This window comes from Cryptomeria japonica, chromosome 3, assembly GCF_030272615.1.
Source record: "Cryptomeria japonica chromosome 3, Sugi_1.0, whole genome shotgun sequence".
In the NCBI taxonomy this organism is placed as follows: Eukaryota; Viridiplantae; Streptophyta; class Pinopsida; order Cupressales; family Cupressaceae; genus Cryptomeria; species Cryptomeria japonica.
The window spans coordinates 771396091-771423856 of record NC_081407.1 but is presented as its reverse complement, the minus strand read 5'-3'; the positions used below and the strand labels follow the sequence as shown (position 1 = coordinate 771423856).

Below are 27766 nucleotides of genomic sequence, written 5' to 3'. Positions count from 1 at the left end.
TGCATCACATTTCTTTTCCATAATGTCAGTCTCCAAGAATATATATCATCTATACATATGATATGAAGTACCATCAGGGCATAAGATACAAATATAAAACATCACTCTAAGTATGTGACATAGAGTATCACCTAACCATGTGATATAAAAGATTCATCATTTCATTATGACAAGATATCACCTGAACACATGATATCAATATTGCCTCAACACGCAATACTAAGGATAAACATATGAGGATGGTTAGATTCTCATCTTATCCAGGTTGTGATATGTGCACAAACATTTTATACAAATGTTTTATCACAACACCATAATGGCACATCCATGACATACCAGAGATCCAACATGATAACTGGTTTAGAGAATCATAAGATCGTCACCTTATGATGTCTGCATATAAGTGTTCATAATCTGAGAGATCGTCACCTCTTAGATATGAACACAGGGGGTGAAACCCAAAATGTCTCAACATGACAAAAGAAGTTTACACGTTAAACATCTTATTTACAAAGCAGATTACCTTTCTATCATACCTAAACCTTTTCTGAAGTGATCAACCTTCACTTTGGAAAGTGGTTTGGTCAGAATATCTGTAGTCTGATCTCCTATACTAACATATTCCAATTTGATCACATTTTTGTCTACCATGTCTCGTACATAATGGTATGGAATCTCAATATGCTTAGATCTATCATGAAATACTGGATTTATAGAAAACTTTATGCAACTCTGGTTGTCACAGTGGATGACAGTGGGTTTCATGGGTTCACCAAATAGTCCCACAAGCAACTTCCTAAGCCATACTGCCTCTCGAGCAGCCATGGAAGCTGCAATGTACTTGGCCTCGGTGGAACTCTGTGCTACAAAAGACTGTTTTTTGCTGATCCAAGAAATCATGGCTGATCCTAAACTAAAGCAACACCTTGAAGTGCTTTTCCTGTCAGTCACACTCCCAGCCCAATCTGAGTCTGTAAATCCGTGTAGGTCTAGATCGACTTTCTCATATTTGAGACCAAGGTTTAGAGTACCTTGTAAGTATCTCATAATGTGTTTCACTGCAATCAAGTGGATTTCCTTAGGCTCACACATAAACTGACTTAAGGCATTGACCGCATAACAAATATCTGGCCTTGTATTCACCAGATACATCAGGGACCCAATCATCTGTCTGTAGAGAGTAGGGTCAGTGGATTGTGACTCTGTTGATGCTTCCTTAAGTTTATGTAAATTTGTTTCCATGGGAGAGGTCATAGGTCTACAGTTATGCATTCCGAATCTCTTCAAAATGTCCAAGGTATACTTTCCTTGGTTTAGTATAATATTTTCAGAATTTTGCCATATTTCTAAACCTAGGAAGTAATGAAGGAGTCCCAAGTCCTTCATATCAAATTCTTTAGATAAATCTTTCTTACATTGATCTATGAGGTGATTTTCTCCTGTGATTAGTAAGTCATCAACATATAGAATCAATATTAACATATCACCTTTATTTTGTTTGTAGTAGAGAGTTGGATCTGCATCATTTTTAGAGAAGCCTAGTTTAGAGAGATAGGTGTCAATTCTTTCATACCAGGCCCTGGGAGCTTGTTTAAGCCCATAGAGAGCTTTCTTGAGTCTGCACACATGAGACTCTGCACCTTGAATTTCAAATCCTTTAGGTTGCTCTAGGTAGACTGGTTCTGAGATCTCACCATTAAGAAATGCTATCTTAACATCCATTTGGTGCACCTTCCACCTTTTTGCTGCTACAATGGCTAGTACTGTTCTTACTGAGGTATATCTGGCTACAGGTGCAAAGGTTTCTTCATAATCTATTCCTTCCCTTTGAGAGAACCCTCTAGCTACAAATCTGGCCTTGTGCTTTTCAATACTGCCATCTGCAGCATGTTTGATTTTAAAAAGCCATTTAGATGAAACAACAGATTTCTTAGTAGGCCTAGGAACGATTTCCCAAACATCATTCTTCATAATGGACTGATACTCTTTAGACATGGCAACTTTCCATACTTGATGTTTAAGTGCATCTAATACATTGTTTGGTTCAGCTTTAGAGAGATCATTCATAAGAGCAACATAGCTAGTGAATTTATTAGGTCTTTTGCTTTCCCCAAGGTTCCTGAAGGAGCAACAAACTTCTGAGCTTCTGCTATAGTCTTGTTGGCCCATAGAGGTCTTTTCTTGAGGTTTTCTCTAGGTAGGATTGGAGTTTCACCTATAATTTCCTCAAGATTCTCCCTCTGAAGCTCAGGAGTAGGATCTTCTTCTATGTTAGGAGTGGGGATATAGATTTCAGGCTCTATTGTACTTAGGGCTCTTTTGAAGGCTAAATCTTCTTCAAAGATTACATCCCTACTAAGTTCAATATTTTTCTGACCATGTATATATATTCTATAGGCCTTGGATGTTTCACTATATCCTACAAGTATTCCCCTTTTTCCAAAAGGTTCTAGTTTTAGTCTTTTCTCTTTAGGTACATGTATATAGACAGGACACCCAAATATCCTAAGGTGGCTGATATCTGGCTTTAGTTTGGTAAATACTTCTTCAGGAGTTTTATCTTCAAGATGTGAGTGAGGACATCTGTTTTGTATATACACAACAGTGTTAGTTGCTTCTGCCCAAAGATTGATATTTAGATTATGATCAAGAATCATGGCTTTGGCAGCTTCTACAATTGTCCTATTTTTCCTCTTAGCTACCCCATTTTGTTGAGGATTATAAGGTATTGTTAGCTCCCTCTTAATCCTTGAGTTTTTACAAAAATCTTTAAATAATTCTGATGTGTATTCCCCCCCATTATCAGTCTTTAGGATTTTAATTTTATTTCCTGAGTAGTTCTTCGTCAGTGATTTAAACTCTTTAAACCTACTAAGGATCTCTTCTGATTCTTTACACTTCAGAAAGTAGATCCAAGTTTTCCTAGAGTAGTCATCAGCAAATATTACATAATACAAACATCCTCCTAGAGCGGGAATGGACATTGGTCCACATACATCAGAATGAACTAACTCTAAAACTTGCTTGTCTTCCTAGTACTATTATGGAAGGCACCCTTGATATTTTTACCTAGGGCACATCCCTTGCATGCCTCTGAATAATATTGCTGCAACTTAGGTAAACCTATGACAAGGTTTCCCATAGATGATAAAGCTCTATAATTCAGGTGGCCTAGTCTTCTATGCCAGACCACATTTGCATTTGTTGCTTCATGAATTAGGGCTAGGTTGGGCTCTGTGCACAACTCATACAAATAGCCTTGTCTTTGACCAATGACTTTAGCTTTCTTGATAGAAGAATTTCTTGGCCAAGCCAACACCTTGTTCTCCATGAAGGTTACTCTATATCCGTTATCTTCTAGGGCTGATATGGAGACTAGATTTCTCTTGATGCTGGGGACATATAGTACTCCTTCGAGTTGCAATGATATGCCTGTCTTTAGTTTAATGGTGCAAGAACCAATTCCTCTAACTGGATGTGAGGAATCATCTCTGATGGTTACTTCCTCATCATTATCCTCTGTCATGGAGTCTAGCACTTCTCTAAACCCTATAATGTGTCTGGATGAGCCACTGTCAATCACCCAAGAGTTAGACTTATTTGATGCATGGCTTGTAAGTGCTGAGTAGAGGACATAGTTCTGGGAGTCATCTTCTCTTTTAGATTTTCCTGCTCTGGCAAATGTGGCTTGTTTGGCTCTCTTTGGACATTTTACAACAAAGTGCCCGAACTTATCGCACCTATAGCATTGAATGTATGATAGGTCTCTCTCTGAAGTGTTCTTGCCTTGATGACCCTTCCTCTTCCTAAATTGCTTCTTCTTGGTTGTCTTATTTGTGTTAGTATTTAGAACTTGAAGGTCTTTGTCTATGTTCTTTTGTTTTATTCCCATCTTGTTCAATCTTGATTCTTCTTGGAGATAATCGTCTCTTAATCTTTCAAACTTAGGATACTTGGACCTTGCACTGATGCCTTGGACGAATGTACTCCATCCACTAGGCAACCCATCTAGAGCAATGAGTGTTAACTCTTTGCTTTGGATCTCATAATCCAGAGTTGCTAGTTCATCTCTTAGAATTGATATCCGCATAAAGTAGGCGTTGATTGTCTCCCCCTTGTTCATGGTGATATGATTTATTTCTCGTTTTAATGCCAGAGTTCGACTTGCATTTGATATCTCAAATGTGCTTTCAAGTGCTTTGAACATTTTAAAGGCTGTCTGATGTTTTCTTATGATGGGCATTATGTTGTTGCTCACCCCATCAACTATTGTTTTTATGGCCTTTTCATTTCCCTCAATCCATGCTGTTTTGTCAGGTTCATTTTCAGGTTGGTCATTTTTAGTTTGAACAAATGAATCCACTTTGTTCTCCTTTAAGATCATCTGGATTCTGAACTTCCAGGCTGAAAAATCATCGCCACCTCCGAGTCTGTCTTCGAATCTGATAGCGCTGGCCATTGGAGAAATGTGATGTAGTATATAACCTTGTTTTTAAATTATTCACAAAATTGAATAGCCTCAAGTTCGATCAACTTGGCTCTGATACCATGTAAATGTTATTGCAATTTCCAATTTAATGAACAAGTTATATTTAAGATGGTGTATTTAAGATTTTGGTATTATGACTATGACAATAATATTGTTGTCTTTCTTTTGCTGCAGGTATGGAGGATGAACATGTATCAATTTCAATGTCATCCCCTTTCTTTTGAATGATGCATATATAGTAAGGTAGTCACAATCAAGTGGCACCTTGATCAGACATGTCCGACCAAGATGTCACTTGGTCGTGACTATTACAAATGTCAACCGATCCACTCGGTGTCTATGATAACTAATCGGTGCCATTGTAAATGATAACAGATCGATATAAACACACCTGATAATGAATTGGTATCAAAGCAAACAAGCCCGATAACTAATAGCATTACATATGCTATCGGGTTACTAATGAATCGGTATCAAAGCAAACAAGCCTGATAACTAATAGCATTACATATGCTATCGGGTTAATACCCCGATAGTATATTAATGCCGATTCATAAATGAATCGACATTAATATGCTATCGGGTTACTAGCCCGATAGCATTTAGATCCATGCTTAACTATGTTAAGCAAGTCGTCGATCTAATCCATCTTTATCCAATGTCAATATCATAATCATGATCAATGTTACAGTCTGATAAACATATTCAGTTCAGAAAGCATAAATCAGATAATCTAATAGCATAGATGAGTAAACCAAAACAACATAGAGGAGATTAACGGGTTAGGAAAGTCTTATCTTGCAGAAGCTACTAATGCATTAACATTCGTCACATATGAAACATTGTACTTTAGAGGAGTCTCTAGGCTTCTTGAATGATCGATTACCATATGTCTTTTTGTCCTTTTTTCTTTTCAAACTAGAGACTAGAACTTGAACATCTTCATCAACGGGTTTCATGATTCCTCTTGATATTAGGTTACACTCTTCTTGAATGCAGTCAGCTTTTAGTCTGTCAAATTTGGGAACTTTGGATCGAGCACTAACTCCTTGTCTAAAGTTTTCCCATGAGATAGGGAGCCCATTTAGAGTTATCATAGTTAGCTCCTTATTATCATAAATGTGACCAATTGATGAGAGCTGGTTCCTTAATTCTGTTATCTTCATAAAATATGAAGTGATAGTCTCTTCTTTACTCATTTTAATATTAGAAAGTTGATTTTTAAGTGTGAGGATTCTGCTCGTGTTGTTAATCTCAAACATGTCTTTCAAGGCTTTGAACATGTCATATGCAGAATCTAACCTTGTAATGATAGGTAGTAGATGACTCTTTACTCCATCTACTAATAACTCCATTGCTTTAATATTGTTCTTTTCCCACTGACTCTGTTTGTCTTTTCCATCAGGTTTAGAAGGATTCTCTATTATTGTTTTTAACTCATTCTTCCTTAGTACCAACATCATTCGTAGTTTCCATGAATCATAGTTTGAGGCACCTTCGTGTCTGTCTTCGAATCTGATTCCATTCGTCATTTTAAAATACAAACTTTCAAGGAGATATCAATCTGATCTTAATCGGATCTTCCTTCAGGCGGTTAGGCTTTATAGAAGGAAACTTGGCTCTGATACCATGTTAAATTTATGGATCAGAATTAAAATTTATCTTGTTCTATGTATTATTGATTAAAATATAAATCTGACTATAATCTTTTGTATGGCAGGTGAGAGGAGCATTTTTATTTTCTATGTCCTATCTCACGAATGCCACTCGATATAAGTATATAACAAATGGGACACGGTCAAGCAATGCCTTAATCGGTCATGACCGATCAAGACATTACTTGATCGTGCCCTTTTGTTTATACTAACAAAGGCCAATTTAACATTTAATTTTATCCGACTGAAGCTATAAATCATCAACAGACCAAAACCAAGGGCAATTGAAAACAACTTACAACCTTCTCTTTGTAACTTCATCCCTAAGATGGGCATCTTTGACTTTCGCCAAGTGATGATGCATTATCCTAAACCAGAGCCAAGGTGAACCAAACAAAACATCTTGCCTTACCTCAAACAAACCCAACTACCAAACTAAGTAGGCACACAACAACCTACACAATTATTGCAGTTGAAGCCAAATGAAGCTTATGAATCCATTCCTTTAAAAGGAAATAATGGGGAGATGAGGCAATGACATACATACCAACATTAAGAAATACAACCAATTTGGCACCATAATAAAGCAAAGCATCAACTTTTCATTCATATATGCTCTTTGTTTTTCCTAGTTTAAGCTTTCCTGATAACTTCACAGATACTGATTCTTCTTGTACTTTCCACTTTTTGGGTATGCATTTATTTGTGCTTTTACATTTGGCATCAGTTTAGAGGTTTTAGAAAAATTATCACATCATTTTGCATACCAGATTTGACATTCACTGTTTTCTTTTCTTTTTGATCATCAGATTGGAGCTTTGGCGTGATCAGCACATTGATTATCTACAACGAGGCATCAATCGCCTTGGCCCAGGCCATTCTGTGTTAGATGCAAAGTACAGATCTTCCCATTTATTCTGAATGTCTTTATCTTTTGTGATCAGAAAAAAATTAAAAAGGGCTTTGAAGTAGTCAGATGAAGTGAAATTATACACTACCAAATCTGGCAAAGATTCTCCCACTTTTTGATCTATGCATGTCAAAAAATTGAAATTGTTATTTATTATAATACTTTAGCCATGCATGTGTGGCAATGCAGGGATAAGCTACAAGACAAAGAAATTTATTAAAATATACATGTGTTCTTTCTACATTGTTGCTAAAGATATTTCTCTGGTTCTCACCAAATCCTTTTTTTCGGTCTTTCTTCTCCATAATTTGATTGCCATGGATGTTCACTCCTTTTCTAGCTGATATGTTTTTTTCGCTTGATAGCTAAGTAGGGATATAGGATCACTTGCCATTTGTATATAACTTTGAAAATAAAATTATGGAGTTCATATATTCAAAAGCCAGCAGCCATCTATGCTATATGCAGCAAATATGTCTATAGAAACTATAGCTTAACCTTGCATTTGCCCTAGACAATTATTAAACTATCTAACTAAACCCGTGTGGATGGTAAAATTTGTATTAGTTATGTTGTGCTTTTTGGTTATCATTGACAGGTATGCTAATGGTTTGTTAGCTTGTGGAAGTTGTTTAGCAATAGTTTTGGTAGTTGTTGAGAGTTGTAGTTTCTTGGCAACCGTCAGGTAGTTTATTAGAAATTTTGTAGTTAGGGGAAGGGACCACATGTTGGAATTGTTTCCTTATTCAGAGCATACATGAATAAATAAAACAATTCTGTTACTGTTCTGTAACTGTCGAAATAATCTAATAACCACCCCATTCTAGCCAATTTTTTTTAATACCAAAATATTGTTATTTTCACCAGTTTGATGTGCAGGCGTTTTGTAAAATAGTTTGTATACAACCAAATTGGCAGTATTTTGGAATTCAGAACACTGAGAGATGTTGCTACTAGGATTTAAACTGTGAATACATCATAAAATTGTAACATTGTTCATAAACTAACATGGACAGTTTGACAAACAGTTTGTGATCATTAATGTTTCAGCTGAATAACACAAATAGTTACCATACAATTGAATTTCTTGACTCAGATGTTTGAAACAACCTATATTCTCAATAATTTCTGATTGATGCAGCTTCCAGCTAATCAAGGATGATTATATTTATTGCTGCAATAAAGTGGGATTCTCAGAAATTCCAACAGAATTTGTCTATACTCAAATAACTAGAAATATTTTATTCTTTAATTGCTGACCACATTAAAAGCTGACTTGGTAGACTTAGTCAACAGCCACAATGTCTTTGACTCACCTGAAAGAAGTACGACATCCTTTTTCCCTTAATACGACTCACACAAATGGTATACAATGCTCTAAATATGTACGGAAGACTCTTATAAGAGCTTGCAACTTCTCCTCTGGTGTTGTGGCAGTTGTTATTCATTCCTTGGCATTGTTGGAAAGTCTTAAGCCTGAATTCCTTTCCTTTTGCATCGAATCTTCACCTTGGAAATGTACGGCACCTTCAAAGAAAAGTCTGGCATCTTCAATTTGGGCACTTACCTTTTATTTCCACACGAGTCTTGTGCAAATGTGGCGGTTAGGTTGAAGGGATTTGCTACATGCCATCTCTAATTTCTTTCTTAATGCTACGGCTAGGCTTAAGCCTGCAAGAATACGAGTCACTCATTTCTCACGAATTCCTGGATTACTGCACCAAATATTGGGAACTACAATTTCTTAAATTTTATCTGCTGAATACTTTAAAACTCTAGGCACCTGTTTATTCTCACCTTCAAATTGGCATCCAACTTATTATTTTAATGCTTTTAGATCACTCATTCATTACTCAGGAAATTGTATTATCTTTGCCAATTTATTTCTTGCCTGCAAGACTTCTAATAAATTTGATAACTGATTAAGCTTGCATGCTGGAAGCTTAATCAATCAAACCAAATCTCTCACTTCGTGAACCTTTGGCACAAGTCAATTTCTGTATGAAATCGCTCCAATGGGATCCAAGATTTTTTGTCCCCAAAGTCCAAAATCTTCAGTACACGCGTGAATTCAGAATGACTCCACCTGCAAATCAGCTAGGGCAGATTTCTTACTATTGAAACTAATTTCCCTTAGGGTTTCCATCCTAGGAATTGAAAAGCTGAACAACAACTCAAACTCCCAAAAGGGTTTCACCAAAATGAAAATTCCAGAATAAATCAAATGAGCCTCTTCTAACTCTTCTATAATCCTCTGTAGAACTTTCCGGAAATTATAATTTAAAATCATTTTTTTTAAATAGTAACCTTTTGGCCCTGTAAAGTTATTTTATTTTTACTTTTTTGGCACTTCAGTCACTTGAAAGTCATCTTAATTAATAATTAATATAAGATGTCCTTTTAATTCACCTTTTGACAACTTAAATATTGATTATTTAGTAGTTATATTTTAATTAATTTCTGCAAATCCACTCAAAGTTGTGGAAAATACAAAATTAGCCCGAAGGAGAATTGTCAATATGCCAATATACGCGGAAGCTCATGGGAGATTAATCTTAGTAAAATTTGACACTTTCCCAAAATAGAATAATCCTCCAAGAAGTATGGAATGCACTTGGATTGACACAATTGGCCTCAAAAAGACTCAACAGACTCATTCTGATCTGCTGAACACGCCATTCCGAAAAGGTAGGTTCTCTCCAAGAAAGTTGGAGCTTACAAAGATTCTGGAATGACTAAAAATGGGGACATTACAAATTACTTTGCAACTTTGGTATAAATCATTTCTGTACATTTAATTTGTTTACTCTACAAATGGAAATGCAAGCTCAATGTACTAGTGGTGTTGAAATGGATGAATCAATATCTATTTCATAGAAATTATGAGACAAACTTGAAGATCAAACTTGCAGATTTTAGGCCCAGGTTGCTCAAAAGGCTTAGTTTTAGTGAAGAATAAGTTTGCCAAAAAAGGTTGAGGAATTTCAGAACTTAGATTTCCAAATGAGAAGGCCAAGGCTTAGCTCTTAGAACTTGTGCAAATGGACAAGGCATGTAGGGAACTGAATTTTTTGGCTACTAATCACTTGAAGCAATGGATAGAAGAAGTTTATAAGTTATGCATGGCTACTTCTCACTATTTGATTACCTCTTCTTCCATTTCTGGTTATGCACCTCTAGCGACATCTACTTCTCTTGCCCCTCAGTAGTGTTATTCATTTTGTTTCCTTGCCATCTGGAAACCGACTTTTCTTTTTGGGGGGCTGATGTAGATGACTGACGTAGATAGTATAATTTGTGTTAGTTATATTGTAGTTTTTGGCTATCATGAACGGATATGTTACTGATTTGTCGGCTTGTGGAAGTTACATAGTAATAGTTTTGGTATTGTAATTGCTTGGCAACGGTTGGGGAACTTACATAAAACTTTTGTAGTCAAGGAAAAGGAATGCATGTTGGAATTGTTCCCTTATTCCAATTTCTGTCTAAGAGCAACCATGAAAAAAATAAAAGCAATTTTGATATCATTTTGTAACCTAGTTGAAATTGCTCTGCAACTTTGGTATGAATCATTTATGTATATCTAATCCATTTACTTTGCAATAGATAGTGGTTTATCAATTGAGTCGCAAACGACCCTTACATATAGACAAAATAAGGGAGAATAGAAGCTACAATTAGTCTTCAATAATCACTATCTTGTTGCCAAATTTGTTGCTGCCTTCACTTACATGGAAAACCACTCTAGCAATGCTCATTAGCTTTAAGGCAACTTTAGCTTTGGTTGTGCATTATTTGTCTAAGAGAAGAGAGGAGGGGAGAATAATTCTCTTTGCAGCTTGAAAGTCAAATATAATAATGCCATTTACCACCTTGCCTTGAGTGATTTGGGGTTGGATTTTACCCAACTAAATAACCACTGTGAAGAAATGTTCTTCAAGCTCCATGAAAGAGTAGATACATACCAGCCCATGAAATTTTGCACCAAGAAAAGACAAATCATCCAATAGTTTAACCCTAATAGATTCCATCATTTCCTCGATCCCAACCTAATAGTGTGACTTGTGAAATAGTGTAATGTCCCCTTTTGTAAAATGCCCTAGTTTGCCCTAGATTACAATGCTCAGCCAATAGGGAGGGTTAGAGGGGGAGTATCTTTATCTCCCTTAAAAGGGAAAACCTGCAAACAAGTTAGAAAATAGCCTACAAATTATATTATATAAGTGATTAATAATTACAAACAACTAACTATGATGATACATGAAGTAAAGAATGACTGCTTATGACGCATAATGTAAAGAATGACTGATTATGATGAAACATAAGGTAGTACACAACTACAAACAGCTGTAAATGTAGAGATCAAGATCATAGATCATAACTTACTAATTGATTACAAGGTTACTTAGCTAACTAAAGGAACCCCAATCATAGCAAGCTAGGATGGGTAACTCGATAGGTTGTCTTTATAACCGTTCCCCCTCAATCAAGCGACAGATAGGTAACTTGATAGGGTTTCTTTACAACTGTTCCCCCTCAGTCAAGCCATAGATGGGTAACTTGATAGGGTGTCTTCACAACCATTCTTCCTCAATCAAGCTACCTTCTCCCACTCATATGATTCCATCCATCACCATGGTAGAGAGGATAAGGGTTTACCTCAATAGGGTGCCCTAAGTCTAACCCTCCTAAGCCCAAAGGCAGAGCACCTTTGCACCCCTTTGGCCTCATGTGGAACCTGCCATACATATGAGGTGGCGTGCTTAGGGGTGACCCCAACACCATTCCCCCTACTGGTAAGCTCCTCATCCTCTATCATGGCTGAGAAGCACTCAGATTTAAGAAGATATACACAAGTCTCAAGTAAAGCCAGTTAACTACAGAATATCCATAATGAGGTCTACATTCAGAATATATATAGACAATCTTATCAGCAGCATATAATTTGCCTTAAATATGCATGAGTAGATATATATAGTAATACTATGCTATGTTGGAGACTTGTAAACAGCAGTATAAATAAATCTGAAGATGCAGATATAAACATAGTCACTATGTATGTAGATCATACCACAAACAGAATGTATAATCACACAGCTGTGTGTCAATCGCAGAAGTAATCCAGTCTCTATCTTCCAATGGATGGCTGATTGATGAATAATTGATTGATTGAATGAATTCCTTTAATTGTATGATTTGAGGTATTGGTGAGTGATAATGTAATGAAGGCTGGTTTGATATATTGGTGAATGATGATTGAATGTATGCTGATTGGATAGAATGATTTGCTACTTGATTGTTGCTTGGTTTGAATTATTGGAATGATGATTGATAAGTGAGCATTGAATAATTGGAATGATCTCTTTTATACTTCATTGGTAAAGGTCACCACCTTTCGTAAGACTTGGGCCACCACCCTTCATTAGAATTGGGTTACCATCCGTCATTGCCACCTTTTAAAATTATATATTCTTTCCCAATTGTTCTCTCTTCCTTCCCTCCTCAAATGAGACCTTCTTCCCTTTATATCTTCCATTGTGAGGGAGGAGTCACACCCCTTCAACATGCCTGCCCTTTGAAAGGGTCACAACCTTTCACAATCACCACCCTTCGAAAGGGTCACAATCTTTCACAATCACCACCCTTCGAAAGAGTCACAACCTTTCATAATTTCTGCCCTCCTTTGGAAGAGTTACTTTCTTATTTGCTTCCCATTCCTTCCTTCTTGATTCACAGGCTCCCTTCATTCTTTTTCTCCTCCATCTCCCCTCTCAAATGAGGTTGTCTTCTCCCTTTTATATCTCATGTTCGAGGGAGTCACAATTATTCATTTTATGCCTTTTGACCATTCATTAACTTGTTAAATTTTAATTATATTTAATTTCATATTTTATTATAAATTTAATTTTAATTTTAATTTTATTATTATTATATATTATTAAATCCAATTTCAAAGTGGGGACATTGCAAATAGTCACCAGTTCTTTTGAACAATAGTTGGACTTTGCATGATGACCAATAGGTTGGAGACAAAGAGAGGGGCTTTTGGTTAATTCCACTTTTGAAATCCATTTGCAAATAATCTTCTCCCCAAATGTCTTTGATGGCCTCCTTGAGCATGTCATCTTGGATGACAAAAACCTCCCTAAGCCTTATATTTGTAATGGTGTCCCTAAATGGCATTTCCCATTTCTTTACCAAGTTACCAACATATAAAGGATGGGCTACATGGAAATGATGGTGAGCAAATGACTCAAAAAGTACAAGTGTTCCTTGAATTGACAGATTGTAATGCTATTTTGAACTATAACAAAGCATATAATGAAAGAGCCGCATGTGAAAAGACTTGCTGCTGCCTTTTTAATGACAGAAATTATCAAAGTGGAGATGGGGAACTGGGGTCTTGACTTAGCCCCAGCTATTGGTTCACCAAGTCTCCAAATTTTAACTCTTTGTTAGACTATACATTAGCTAGAAAATTAACAATGCTGTTTGCTTCACAGTAACAATGCTGGATTGAATCAATAGTAAAGGACTCCAAGATCTTCTAGGCTTGATTCAATATATTAATTTTTTCTAGTTAGTGATTGCTTTGATGATTATCAAAGAGTCACTTTCTGCATGGATTTTGCAAATGCCATGCTGCTTGGTATTTGAAGACTTAAGATGATGGTTTGAGCTTGAGCTTCATTGTTAGTTCCATTTTGAAGTTATTTGGAAGCTACTAGGATGAGAGACCTTGAGCTCTTGCAAATAGTGTGGCCAGCTCTTGAGGGGCTTGGATTTCCCCTAGAACTGCAGTTTGAACTTTGAAGACTTGAGATGAAGTTTGAACTTCAGCTTCATTGTTAGTTCCATTTTGAAGTTGTTTGGAAGCTGCCGAAATGAGTTCCCTTGAGCTAATGCAAATAATGTGGCTAGCTCCTAAGGGACCTGGATTTACCCTAAAGTGCCACCAAAGTTGATTCTGAGTACTCTTAATGGAAGGGAAATCCCGTTTACTGTCTTCTATCTATTTTGAGGGTCTTAACCCTATAGAATCCATTAAAATGGGGGATTGATAAGATTATTAATGACACAAAAACTAGTTTAATATTGCCTTTCTACTCAACCGTTGAGCCTATGTGTATTAGACTGAAATAAGAGTGAAATATTAAAACGTAATATTATGAGTGAAGAAAACTTGAAATTTGCAATAGTTAATAGAGTAGTTTGATTTCAAAATTTACAAATGATACATATGGAACTATTGCCAAATTATCCCTAATCTATTGTTGACATTGGATATGCTTATTTCTATTGCTTTACTTTGAAAATTGAAATGAAGTGTCCTTAGGTAACTTGCATGATATTCTACAAATACAAGGACTCATTAGGTCGTACAACTAACCAGCAACCATTTGTTTTATTCATTTTTCAAAAAAGGTTGTTCAAGCATTTATCATCTGTTTATGGGAAAGGAAAATGCGTCAGTGGCATATTTTCAACAAAAGTTTCCTCCTGCGTCTTAAACAGCTGCTGAAACTCTCTTAGGTTGATGAAATTGGTCTTGACTTAAACTAGTGCGCGATGCTGTGAAGAATGTGCTTAGGAAGAGAAATTTGCATTTATATGTAGTACAACTAGATTTTTTTTCATATATTCTAAAGAATATAAAGATTGTAATATAAAAAGATATATTTATCTCAAAATTGCTTAGATGGCTGCAAAGGATGTTTTCTTTGCATGGTGCTTTTATCACAGTTGATAGGCATATATTCTTTTTTATAAAAAGTAGATATCTTCATAAATGTGTACTCATGCTTTTTTCAGTTATATTCTTTGTTAAATGGTTGCAGCCGTCCTTGGTTATGCTATTGGATTCTTCACTCCATGGTTCTTTTGGGAGAGCCTATTGACGAGGAACTTAAGCAACGCACGGTTAACTTCCTTTGTCGTTGCCAGGTATAGGTTTGACTTTATGGCTGGTCTAGTTAGTAGTTTTTGCAGTTATTTTCTTTATATTCAATGTTAAGAATGGTCATAGCACGGTCGTGTTTTATATTCTTGAGACAAGATTGAATTACCCCATAAATTGGTATAATATTTTACAAATTGTAACTCAAATATTGATTTATTTCTGTTTCCTATGCAATTTCTCCCAGAGCTTGTTTAACAATCAATATGGATCGTGGAAGTCTGAAGAGTCTAATATTTCACAAGTACCTCCAAAATTTACATGCATTGTGGCTGGGTGCTTGAGCCAGTTTCTTACTAATACTGTGCAATGTCCCTTGTTGTACCAATTTAAGATGCCTTACCTTTAATGATTAAGTGTATAATATTGCAAATGAACCAGTGATCTCTAAAGAATTGTATTTCCTGTTACAACTGGATATATGAATATCTATATATGTTTCACTAATAGCTTACTAGAGGAATGAGAAATTCAATCAATATAATTGCCAAATGACCTTATGATGACAAGTTTCGAGTTTATTATATATTCTGCAATTCTGGTTCAATTAAGAAATTTGATATGAGCATCGACCTGAGAAAGGATGGATGTCTGATAAATCAATCCTTCTTAAATGCAGATACTATGGAGTGTATTGTGAACGTATATTTATATATGAACAGATGTATGTGTTATATCTACAGTCACTGTCTCAGATTAATATCAATGTATTCACACGAGTATTCACGTGTAAGAGACAATAGTCTCAGCCTGATCGCTATGTCTGATTGTAAAGATTACAACGACGATCTCCCTTGGTATTCTTTCTGATATATAATGCTGGATATATGCGCCCTAGTTCCTTATGGCTGAGGCTTACTCTTGATCGACCCAATGCTAGATAAGAAACCCCTTCAGAAAATGTTCTATGCTCTCCTTGAATTGATTTTTGACATCCTTTTAAGATGCTACGAAGAGATTGGGAGATGGGATTGCGACTCTCATTATCCTTATCAAATCATACCCCACCTTTTGGCTTATAATTACTAAACTCTTGGTGATCATTACTCCCATGTTAACTAATATTAGTCAATACTCGCTGATTGGTTAAGTAAGGCGATGATAAAAGGGGTAGTATTAACCAGTAATTATTGATTACCATCATCACTCCATTTTACATAATGCCTTTGAACGCTGATGTCTTCTTTTTATGATTGGGCTGAATGATATTAACTTCTCTTGCAACACATAGGTTTCCAATTTTCTGTCGGATCAATAGGAGTGGATCAGGTAGTGGTGAATAGTTCTGGAGTATTTATTCCCTTTTCAGATTGCCGTGACTATCTTTGCTGATATATTTATTTCATGGTGTTGTGCATCATTGTCTTGGTATTTCTGCCGCCCAGCTGAGCACTAATGAAGTCTTGTTTTGTATTAGAATTTGGATGGGAACATCACATACTGTAGTTAACAACTTGATGCTTTAGTGTTTTCACTTATTGTATGTGTTTTTTTTGTGTTACATGGCGATGCGTCCCCACCCCTCAAACTCCCGTCCTCATCCCCTGAGTCGGTTCAGGGATGGAGGGAGGTTAGGGGATGTCCCCTAGCCGTCCCCCTAACTGGGAAAATGTAGAAATGTTCTGGAATGCGTACCTAAAATTGGGGATGGCCCTGAGGCAGTTGGGGACGTCTCAGATGTCCCTTGACTGTTTCAGGGATTGCCGGGCATCCCCTGAGGAAAAACAATTTTTTATAATGTTTAAAAAAGAAATCGTTCATAACATAAAAAATGACTGTTAAATACATCATGACAACATTATAACAGCAGTTTAACAGTACAGTATCATATCAGTAGTAATAAATATATAATGACAGCAGTATAACAGCAATTAAATTTATCACGACAACAGTGACAGCGACAATTGTAGAATAATAGCAATAATTATATCATGATTGGCATTCACAGTTAATAAGTTATATAAGAGTTAACAATAATAATTTGGATTTCTGATTTCACTGTTCAAAAAAGTCACAAACTAATTTTTTTTTGATATGGTATTAGTCAGTTATTATTGTTAGTTGCAAAAGAGATTGAAGGTGCATTTGCCATGATCTGGTACAGCGTGGTATTGTGTGAAGGACAAACAAACAATTTCTTTTTGGAATGTGATTGGCATGCAGGCTTTTGTAGACATCATCTCACATCATTTAACATTGTCATGTTATATTGCTGCTGTTCATTTACATTCATATATACTGCCATCCCCCCACCGTCCCCAAAAACAGCCCTCAGAATGCCATCCTGTTGTGACGTTTTCACACATCGCTCCATTGCAAATGAGGACCCCAACTTTTTTTTTGCTTTCTAAGTTAGTTTTTGAGTCTTTTAGCTATTAGCCTTGAAGAAGTGTAGTATCTCAGGTGGCTAAGAGGTAATCAGGACGAGAGTCTCTCTCTTTAGGATCAGGTCAAGCACAACACTTCTTTTGCCCTCCAAGATGTCGGCCTGCCTCTCCCAGCATTGCTAGTGGGTGCCCAAACTTGATCGCTTCCCATCCATCTCCCCTTTTCATTCCACCTCACCTTCTCCTATTCTCAATCCATCCTATATTTCATACTTGCCTCTCCTTCATCTTCTACCCCTTCCCCCATTTCACTTCTTCCATTTCCCTTTCCTACCTTTCTCTACCTTCAATTATCGTTATCATCTCACCTATCTCCACTATCTTTTCACCTCCCACTTCCCACAACCTCCTACCCACTTACCTATCCTCTATTTACCCTACCTTCCTCTCACCCTCACTTCCTACCTATCTAATAGCTCTCATAACTACCACTCCCTACATCCTAACCTCATCCTATTTTTCTTACCCCTTTATTTCCTTAACTACCTTCTTTCTATCCTATACTAACCCATCCCCCTAACATCCTTCATAACCCTCATTGCTACCCTTTCACAATCCCTATTCTATCCTATCTCACACCTCTCACGTACCACATTACTCCCCTTATTCCCCTATCCTACCCATCCTATACTTTCTCACTATCATTTAAAGTTAAACACCAACCCCATATTAACCTACTTCCTATCCTCACTAACCTTTTCCCTTATCCTATCCCTTATACCTCCCAATCTCCCATCACCCACCTTACATCCTACACCCTTACCTTTCCTTACTCCTTATAACCCTGCAGCCCCTATACTCCTCCTATCTCCACTTCCCCTACCTTTCTACCATTTACCGTCACCCATACGGTTCCCTTATACCTCCCAACTTCCTATCCTTTACCACAGCATTCCTTCCAACCCCTTGCTGTCTCCTTATAACTCCCACCTCAGCTCTTATCCTAACCCCACTTCATTAATCAAACCTTTGCACAACCCTTCCTTCCCAGCCCGTGGCTTTTCCTTATCACACCCTTTCTTCCCTTCTTGCCACGACATCCTCTCAACACTCATTCCCTTCCACATCACACCCCTTTCACCTCATAAACTTCGGTTCTCCTTTCACTACCGGTGCATTGCATGGGCCATATGGAAAAGTTAAAAGTTGTTTTTTAGAAACTTAAAAAAAAAAAATTGCATTGCTGGGACCCACCAAAGTGGAAAGTTAAAAGTTTTTTTAAAGGAATTTTTTTTTATGTGGTATGCTGGCCCCCACAAAGCATAAGGAAAAAATTGAAATGTTTTTTAAGCTAGTGTGTATGGTATTGTTTATGCCCCACCAACTTCAGAACAGGGAGCAAAATGTTTTCCAAGGCATTAATAATGCCACTTCAGCATAGAGGCTGAATTAGCATCAGCACTTCTTTTGGGTCAGGAAGTATGAACTTAAGCCTTGTGGATTTGAGATTTAGCGATTTATCTTTGATCACCTTTAAAAATTAAGAAACCAAAAATTTGGCTAAGGCATGGAAAAAGTTGAGGTGTTCCAGCCAAGAACCTCGTTCTTTGAACGAGACCCCGTCCTTCTAACGAGAACCCCGTCCTTTGAATGAGACCCCCATCCTTTGAATGAGAACCCTATTCTTTGAACAAGAACCCTGTCCTTTGAATGAGACCCCAGTCCTTTGACTAAAGTACCCGTCCTTTGACTTTGATGATCAATCAAATGATCGATTTCTATGATCAATCAACATGATGAAAGGTGGCTAATGTTCGAAGTCTACTCAATGAAAGTCACCAAATGGATACAAGGAGCGAGAGACAATGGCGAACTTGATGAAGCAAAGAATGAAAACATTTAAAATTGAAGCCAGCGATGTCGTGTAAATCAATATGGATCATTAAATTTGATGAAGCCAGCTTATTCACAATCGAAGACAAAATCTTTTCAAAGTTCTAAGCATGGCTATGAAGGTCAATTGTGACACATTTGAGAATGGAGATGCAAAACTTGAAGTTCTTCATGAGTTTAAATAGCGATCATTTAATTCATGACGCCCTGCATTAATGGTTGTATCCCACGCATTTGGTTTAGGGGCTAGCTTGCTTGAAAATTCACGATTTTATAATATGGTGTTCTTGTTCAGCTATCTCACATTAAATGATCATAACCAGATCGCTTTATGGTTTCAATTGCAAATGACATTAATTGGAGGTGGCCAGCGATTTGTGATGAGGTATTGGACCTCTCAAATGATTATAGATTTGAATTGATCATTTCATATTTTATCAATTCAATATCAATATTGTCTTTTGCCAAATAGCAGTGATTCATCTTCCAGGTGCAGTATCAGTGAATATGGCAGCGAATTCATTCATTGCTGGCCACAACTTTGATCAAGAATTGTCTCCCTTGGCAGCGACTTTTGAGGTGAAGAGCGATTATACTATACATAGGCGGGCTGTATGCATTCCACATCAGACTCCAGCGATTCATATTTATGATCAAACACTTCAAATCGGTGCATTATCTTGGCACAATGGTTCATCTTATCTTAAGCGATAAGTCTTTCTGATTGGAGATTTTGATATTGAAGGTCAGTGATCTCATTTGGACAGCAGTTAGAAGGGAGGCGAATTTGCTGTAGGGTGTCGACTTTGTGATTTTGATGACAGCGAATTCATCCAGCAATAGTTTTGCATGTTCGATTACATCCTAAGCTACAAGCAAGGTCACCTCATTTTGGTCAGCGAACTTGATATTAGAGGCGGCAACAGTGAGGTTGCTGGAAGGCAATAGAGGTCACAACGAGTTTCATTTTCTTTGTCTCAAGATTAATGCTGTAATGTCCCTTCCTTAGGCATCTTAGACTTGAGCGGAGGTTGGCCTACTATTAGGGTTCCGTAGGTCAGCAGTGTGCTTTGGGGATCCAACTGAGGGTTGTGGCACTCAAAGGGAGCTTTTCGGGCTTTTTAGATTGGAGTTCTGGGGTTGAATCCATGGTTAAAATTGAAATATTAAAGTTGGCCTTATGTGAATAGTAACACAGAAATATAAGATGAATAGTAAAAAGTGCCCCCCATCCTAGTAACTTAAGTTGTTTTTTAAAAGGGGGCCAAGTTCACAATGAGGAATTAGACCCTCCAATGATATTTTATGATTTTTAAGGCCAAATAGTAGCCCCAACATAGACAAAAAGACATTTTGTCTATCATTTGGATTTATTCTTATGCTTCCAATTTTCAGAACAGCAACTAGCTTGAGGGTTTCGGCAGCTTGGAGATTCTAGGAACACAAACTTCAAGAAAAATTTGGAGATTTGGACGAAAACCCATCTCCCTTGGTGATAGGTTACATCAGTATTTAGCTTCAGTGTGCATTTGGCAGCCTTCATTGGGGATTTTAGTGCAGATTTATCAGTTTGAAGGCAGGTTTTCCATCAATTAATTGCAGGGCAGACCTTTTAGAGGTCATCACCACTCATTTCCAGCTTATTCTCAGCCAACTGCTCCATTTTGGAAACAAGGATATCAAACCCTAGGGTGTATTTGGAGTTGCAGCTATATTAGAGCTGATTTCTTATATTCTATCTGTTGGAAATTTGTATCAGACTTTTATACTCAATTAATGGCATGTACATCAATTTTTTTAAGTGAAAGAAAGATATCTTAATTGCCTTCTTAATGTGTTATGTAGTATTCTATATTGGATCAGCTATTTCTTTCACTTAGCATTCAAAATATTGTTAAAAAACTCTCAAAAATCCAAACAAAACAAAGAATTTAGTCAAACCCCCACTTAACATAGCTAGCCAAAGACTTTATCAAAAAAACAAACAGTTGGTTTGGATCAGCTTTGGTTAGAATTGGGTTGGGGATCTTTCAAATGCATGCTAAGTTCCTAACAGTGATCTCTGATTGGGAGATAGGAGGCAAATTTGTTCTCTAATGATCAGCTACTGTGTCAAGCAACATTTACAAACAACTAGCTGTGGCGAATGGCAACAATTCTGATTTTGATCAAACACAGTCATCACTGCCATTTATGATCGTAGTGGATCATTAGCAAGACGATTTTGGTGAGATAATACAGCGAATACATTGAATGCAGATACAAACTTGATAAGGGTTCTACCATTGATCAAGAGATTTATTCATTCCAAGGCAAGATTGGCCGAGAGGACAACCCCATCAACTTACTAGTTTGATTGAATTGAATTGCAGGTTTGGGGATATGATGCATTTCCCAAATTCGGGATTTAGCTCAATATTATCTATATCTGATTACACCCCTATTCATTAAGCTTTTATTTCAAGGGAGGGGGGGGGGGTTAGATATATTTTGATCATCTTTTAAGCATCAACAAGGATTCACAATTAGTAGGATTGATCATTTCATGTTGAGGGTTTGGTATCTTTGTAGGGTTATGAGTCTTAGTTTGGGCAATTAGGTTTTATCATTTCATGAAACTAACTTAGCTAATTCTCACAGGTGAAATCCGGCTAAGACAAGGACTAAGGAAGACATGTCATCATGTCAAGTCTCAAGCTCATACAAGGCAACTGATAGCAATCAACATCAAACATTCAAGGTGGAAATTTTCACAATCTTGAATTTCCTTTGGAAATCCAAGAATCATTGTTAGCATAATTAGATGGAAGCTCAAGAATGCCATTGATCAAGACAAGAGATAGTTTTAGAAGAGTTAATCAAAGTTAGAAGATCGACTTGAGCAAAGTCATCATCACATTAGGAGCTTGAAATGTTGAGTATCAAGAGATATGCCTCATTCATTCACACGTGATGAGTTACAAAGATCAAGCAAGCTAAGATGGCACCCAGTCATCATTTCCAATCATATCATTTCAAGCTAAGGCGTCTAGATTCAATGAACCTGACTCATCCAACAAAAGAGGATAATTACCACATGGGCACAAGGATCAATGTACCTACCATCGTCATTTATTTGTTGAATTTTCACAAAAGGACATGTGTCCCATCAATTGTAATTTTGTCATTGGTCAAGCATTAAATGCTTTGCAATGTGTGTAATGAACCCTAATTAGGGTTTCTATCTTTCGATCTTGGCCGTTGACCTCAAATTGATCCGAGCCACTGAATTGTAATGGGAGCACTATAAAAGGCTCCACTTCTTCATTTGTAAAGGGGAATATCGAATAGTAGTAGCTCAATAATAGTGAATAGTTAATAGTAGCAGTTCAAGAGTACAAAATAATTAGAGTAGAGTAGGAAGAGAAGGCAAAGATTGTTGCCAAGAAATTGTTATAAAAGGCATGTGAAATTCATTGAAGATATGGTGAAATTGATATGTTGATTCAACAATTTTCATGGTCTGTACTTCTCATTTAATTTGGTTTTCATGTTGTTTAGATGAATGGAAGACTTTGTGTATGATCAATGGTGAAATTTTTATATCCACACTACTAACACCTTGCCAATGGTAATGTGCCTTGCATAGTCAACTGGATCTATTTAGCCAAGTTTAATTTCAATTATCGCTTCTTCATTGATATGAACCAACTTGATGGTGTCTATACTTGTGGTGATGATTTGAAAATCATAAAGCTATCCTTAGAAGATCGCACTAGCCTTGTGGAGATGTTCATAGCATGTCTAAGCAAGACTTAGTTGAATTTCATTGAAGATTGTCCATTGGTCTTACATTCTTAGGAGTAGCATAGACTTCCTAACCCTATCCTTTTTCCTTTTTTTTTAATCAAGTGAAATTCCACGTTCCAGCATCATTCAAACATATAATTATTCAACGCAAGTCCACCTTGTGATCCCAACAATATCACATCATATATAACTGAGTCTATCCAAGAGCATGTCAAGACCTGACATTCGAGAACCTTGGAGTCGTCCCACTTGATCACTCAGCTTAGCATTTGGGAGTCTTTGTTCAAGAGAGGATATAATACTTAGTATTTTATTATGTGTTGCATAGTGCGTAAAAATTCCATCAACACATCCCCGAAACAAGTTCCCAGCTGTCCTACTGTCTCCGACCCAGAAATGCTGTGTCAGTGAGTACATAGACCATACCCATGTTAATGGTTTGAACTTATTGAAAGCACTTGCAAATTCTCATACATCATGTTAGATACTTTGGGCTTACTTTCCATCGACTAAGTTGTTTGGTGCAGTTCTAAATGCATTTAAAAGGAAGCCAAAGACAGAGTCAAGCAGTGATATCTGTAAAATTCTATATGTTTTTCCTTTTAGTTCAAGGTGGCTGTGTACTTTTCACCCCGAGTCTGTTGTTTAGGGTTCCTGATATTTGGAACTTTAAGAAGAAATCGTAAGATTTCTAGTAACTAATTTGGTCGTTCAGGTTGGAAATGGGTATATGGATTGTCGCTGATTTTGAACTGGGTTTGGTATGGTTGTAAAAAATGTAAAAAGTATACAATCTAGAAGTAGCCAAAATTAACCGCAATATACAACTGTTAATTGATAACTCAATGCCAAGTGCCAAATAATAAGTCAAAATAGTTTATATCTATGACAAATGTTTAAATGGAGTATAATTGTTCGTGGTCAAATTACATTAACATGGTGCAAGTGTACATGGGAACTCGATATAAGTAATTGTATTGCTCTCTATCAAGAGCATCAAAATCATCAGTTAGTTCATTATACTTACAAGCATTGCCAGTGCCAGTGCCACCATCCCTGAACTATGCATGTCTTGTCTTATGTGGTAGCCTCATGCCCCTCATCTGAAATAGAGACAAAAAGAAACTTGTGATCCAAGTTAGGATGCTCTGGTGCTATGTCCCAATGCTTTATTGCTTCATTCTTGTACTTGATTTGCTTGTATGGAATGTGGTGCAGGTTGGAATGCACATACAGTAATCCTCTGTCTTTTTAGTTATTAACCAGTAGTGCACTCCAGTTCAACTGAGCTGAAAAGGAACTTGTAAGTTGTAACCTATTGGGAGTTGGGACAAAGTCATTGCAAAATTACAGTTTCTAATGTATGTACAAATAATAAATGAAAATTCTAAAAGTAAAGGTGCCCAAAGAAATGTAAAGAGGTAATATATCAAAAATAAATACCTGTGATAGAACTTTGATGGCAAGAGGCTGCAGGTAAATAGATCCTTGTCCATAGAGCTATAACCATACATGGTTGTTGTCCTTGTACATGCTGCAAAGAGCACGGAGGTTTGGACTTGTTGAAGATATCAATTTCTAAAACTTGCCTTCAACTATGTCCGTTATGTTTGGATTGGGAAGGAGTCTAATCAATGTTGGCTTGTACCCATTTCTAACTTTAACAGCTTGCTATGGTAGCATTCTCCTCGACAAAGAAAGTATCTCTGTGCAATACTACTTAGGGTTTGAAGGAAAAGCAAGGAGATCCATTGGGGTGGTCATTTTGTTCCCCTGCTCAATGATAATTTTTTCCACCTCTTTTCAAAATGTTTTTGAAGGGTCTTGCACCTTCGCTGCTATTACACCCATTATGTTTTTGACCATGGAGTCAATGATAAGATATATTTTGGCCAAACATTGCTTATTTGTATTGGTAAATCTGATTGTACCCATGACAGGTTTAGTGAAGCTCAACAAGTAGTTATAGGCATGCAGTATAGGAAACTGCTGAGCAATATTAGAATACAATGGGCATAAAACAGGGAAAGTATACAACACATAGCCAACATTAATTCCCACTAGTGGTTTTGTTTTGCATGGCTTCGAACCTTCTTTCCCCTCCATCACTTTACAAAATCAACAACTGCATCTCGCATGTAACACTTATTCTTCATGATTATATCTAATCAACAACTGCATCTCGCATGTAACACTTATTCTTCATGATTATATCTAATTTACTTATATTCTACTAAGTTTCATCCCTTTATACACATAGGCCTTCTACAAGCTGCCCTCTTCTATTGAATTTCAACCTAGTCATTCCTGTTTTTGAGTCTCATGAAGATACTTTGCATTTTGTACATGATTGCAAAAGTAAAGTTCTCACACAGAAGAGGAATGCTCATTGCTTCATGTGCAGGCAATCAACAATGGTGAGGAATCAGGGAATACATGTCGCTTTTAGGACCATCAGGCAGTCACTTTATCCACTCTACTCATTTGAACCATGGATGCAATGGGCTCAACAATGCTAATTGCCCCACTAGCCGGGTCATTAATTCTGCTGATGCCTTAGACCTTCTTTTTCAGGGCCATTGCACAGTCATGTCTGGGTGAGGTCTCTACCTAAATTGTTGGGTCATCTCTCTGGTGATCATCCTTAAATTCCCAGCAAAGCATTAATGTACAGTAAAGGAAATGGAAAAAGCACAAGGAAAAACATAGAGATTAGGTGGAATTTCGGTGTGCAAATGCTGCTTATCCAAGATTATTGATCGACATTTTCTCAAGTCAGCTCAGCAGGAGACGCAACATTTGTTTTTGCTCCAAATTTTAAAACAGGAATGGAAGAGACTTGTAGAAGACAGAATATCACAACTTTTTATGGTTCCAATCTTTAACTCATGAACAGAACAGACTTGTAGAAAACAGAATAGCCAAAGAAGGCATGCATTTTGTCCAGAGTACTACATGTAATAAAATTTATAGTGATCTGTTTAATGTCTTTAAAGGCAGATGATAGTCAGGACAGAATTTGTATTTAGCAGAGTCTTCAGTATCTTGCCGTATTTGAATGTTCATTTATCAGTGAGTTGTTTTGGACATTAATAGCTTTCTGCAAGTGGATATGCTTTAGTAATTTTTTGGTGGCTGACCGTTTGTAACTGCTACCAACATAAATATATGTCAATTTGCATTCCATTAAAAACAATGATTGAGGTTTTTCTTTCCCGGAAAGAATAATAAATAAATATGTACTTTGCATGCCAATTCAGGTTTTTGAACTGACTTCTCGAATTTGAAATATTTGTGCTGACCTATTTAGGCAACCTTTCCATTGTAGGATCCTAATGGTGGCTATGGCGGAGGACCCGGGCAGGTAAGTTACATTACCTTTTGAAGGTCTAGATGAAACAGTTTTGTTCTTATGTTAAGAGTGAAATTATTATTTCTTTTATGCCTTTGTCATTGCCTATGAACATTACATCATGAAACCCTTTTCACTCATCCAAAATGTAATAAAATTTATGTGCTCTAAATTTTTGGTTGGGAGCAGAAGTAACCAATTGTGTGGTTTCTGAAAAGATTTCATACTAGAGTTGAGATAAATATATCTAGTCAGTGTACCACTGGTTATGTTTTAATTCTAAAAGATAATTAGTGTATCTGTTCTCTAAATTTCTAGTTGTATCTATTGACATTTACTGTATTACCAAATTCATAGGTTCAATTTACTGCATTATCGTTTTCTACTTTTTGCTTCTCCGCTGGACTGATTACAATGTAGCCATCAAACTTTAACACCCCATGAACATTCAGAAGATACCTTTGCAAAATATGTCTTCTAATCGACATACGGAAATTTCCAATGCGGAAATGATATTTCCCTTGATATTAGAAATTTTCCATTTCTGACTTGAGTGCTGTCAACTATCAAGCATCTCTCTATAATAGTCATACAAGTGTCTTTTGTCATTCAGAATGGTTCAGTAAGGATTAAGTTGAATAGTGTGGAACCTTTTGAAAAAGATCAGAAGTTAGTTCGATTTTTCTGCAGTCATGTTTTATATGGTGGAATTTCATTAATGGCAACTGCACAGCTTTAAGTCTCATCTGGGTTATGCACCGTTGAAACTTTTGTTTTAGTTTATGCTTATTTTTCGTGCTCAAAATCAAGCAGATTGGCTCCTGGTTATTTATTTGAGAATATTTTAAGATCAGCTTTTTATATAAGAAGAAACATACCCATTTGAATGCCATGACATTCTAGTCCTGGAGAGCACAACACTGTTTACAACTTTACCATTAATACTTATAGGTACCTGTTGATGTGTTTTTCATGCACATGCGAACACAGAATAAAATACCAAGGTATCTTATCCTCTCTTGAACAAAGTTTCCTCAAATGCTGAAGATTTCGCCTAAGGATCAATTGAGGCAACTCCAAGGTTCTGGTATGTAGGGTCTCTATGTGTGGATAAGCTCAATTTGGTCTAATGTGATTATGTTGGAATCACAATGGGACTTACGTTTGATTACCTGAGCGTCTGATCTGCTGGAACTTGAATCTTATCTGCTAGTTGGAAGATAAAGAAATATCAAAAGGTGCAGGGTTTAGAGAGTCTAACCTAAGACCTAGAATGCGAGAAGATGGATGAACGACCAGGTGGAGTCCTACTGGGTTGGGTCTTACCATCAGACTGAACAATTCAACACCAACTCAATGCGATCTTCTAAGGTAGTTCTGAAGATATTCAAATC

The 27766-nt window shown here is 36.7% G+C and overlaps 1 protein-coding gene across 1 annotated transcript in view; it reads left to right on the top strand.

The window, feature by feature from the left end:
- The window catches only part of LOC131075245 (protein farnesyltransferase subunit beta), a 173355-nt gene that overhangs the window by 5503 nt on the left and 140086 nt on the right, over window positions 1-27766 (top strand). The window contains exons 2-4 of the mRNA XM_058012077.2: window positions 6954-7040; window positions 14893-14998; window positions 26349-26384. Coding sequence (XP_057868060.1) covers window positions 6954-7040; window positions 14893-14998; window positions 26349-26384 — 229 coding nt within the window. The remainder of the gene's footprint in view (window positions 1-6953; window positions 7041-14892; window positions 14999-26348; window positions 26385-27766) is intronic.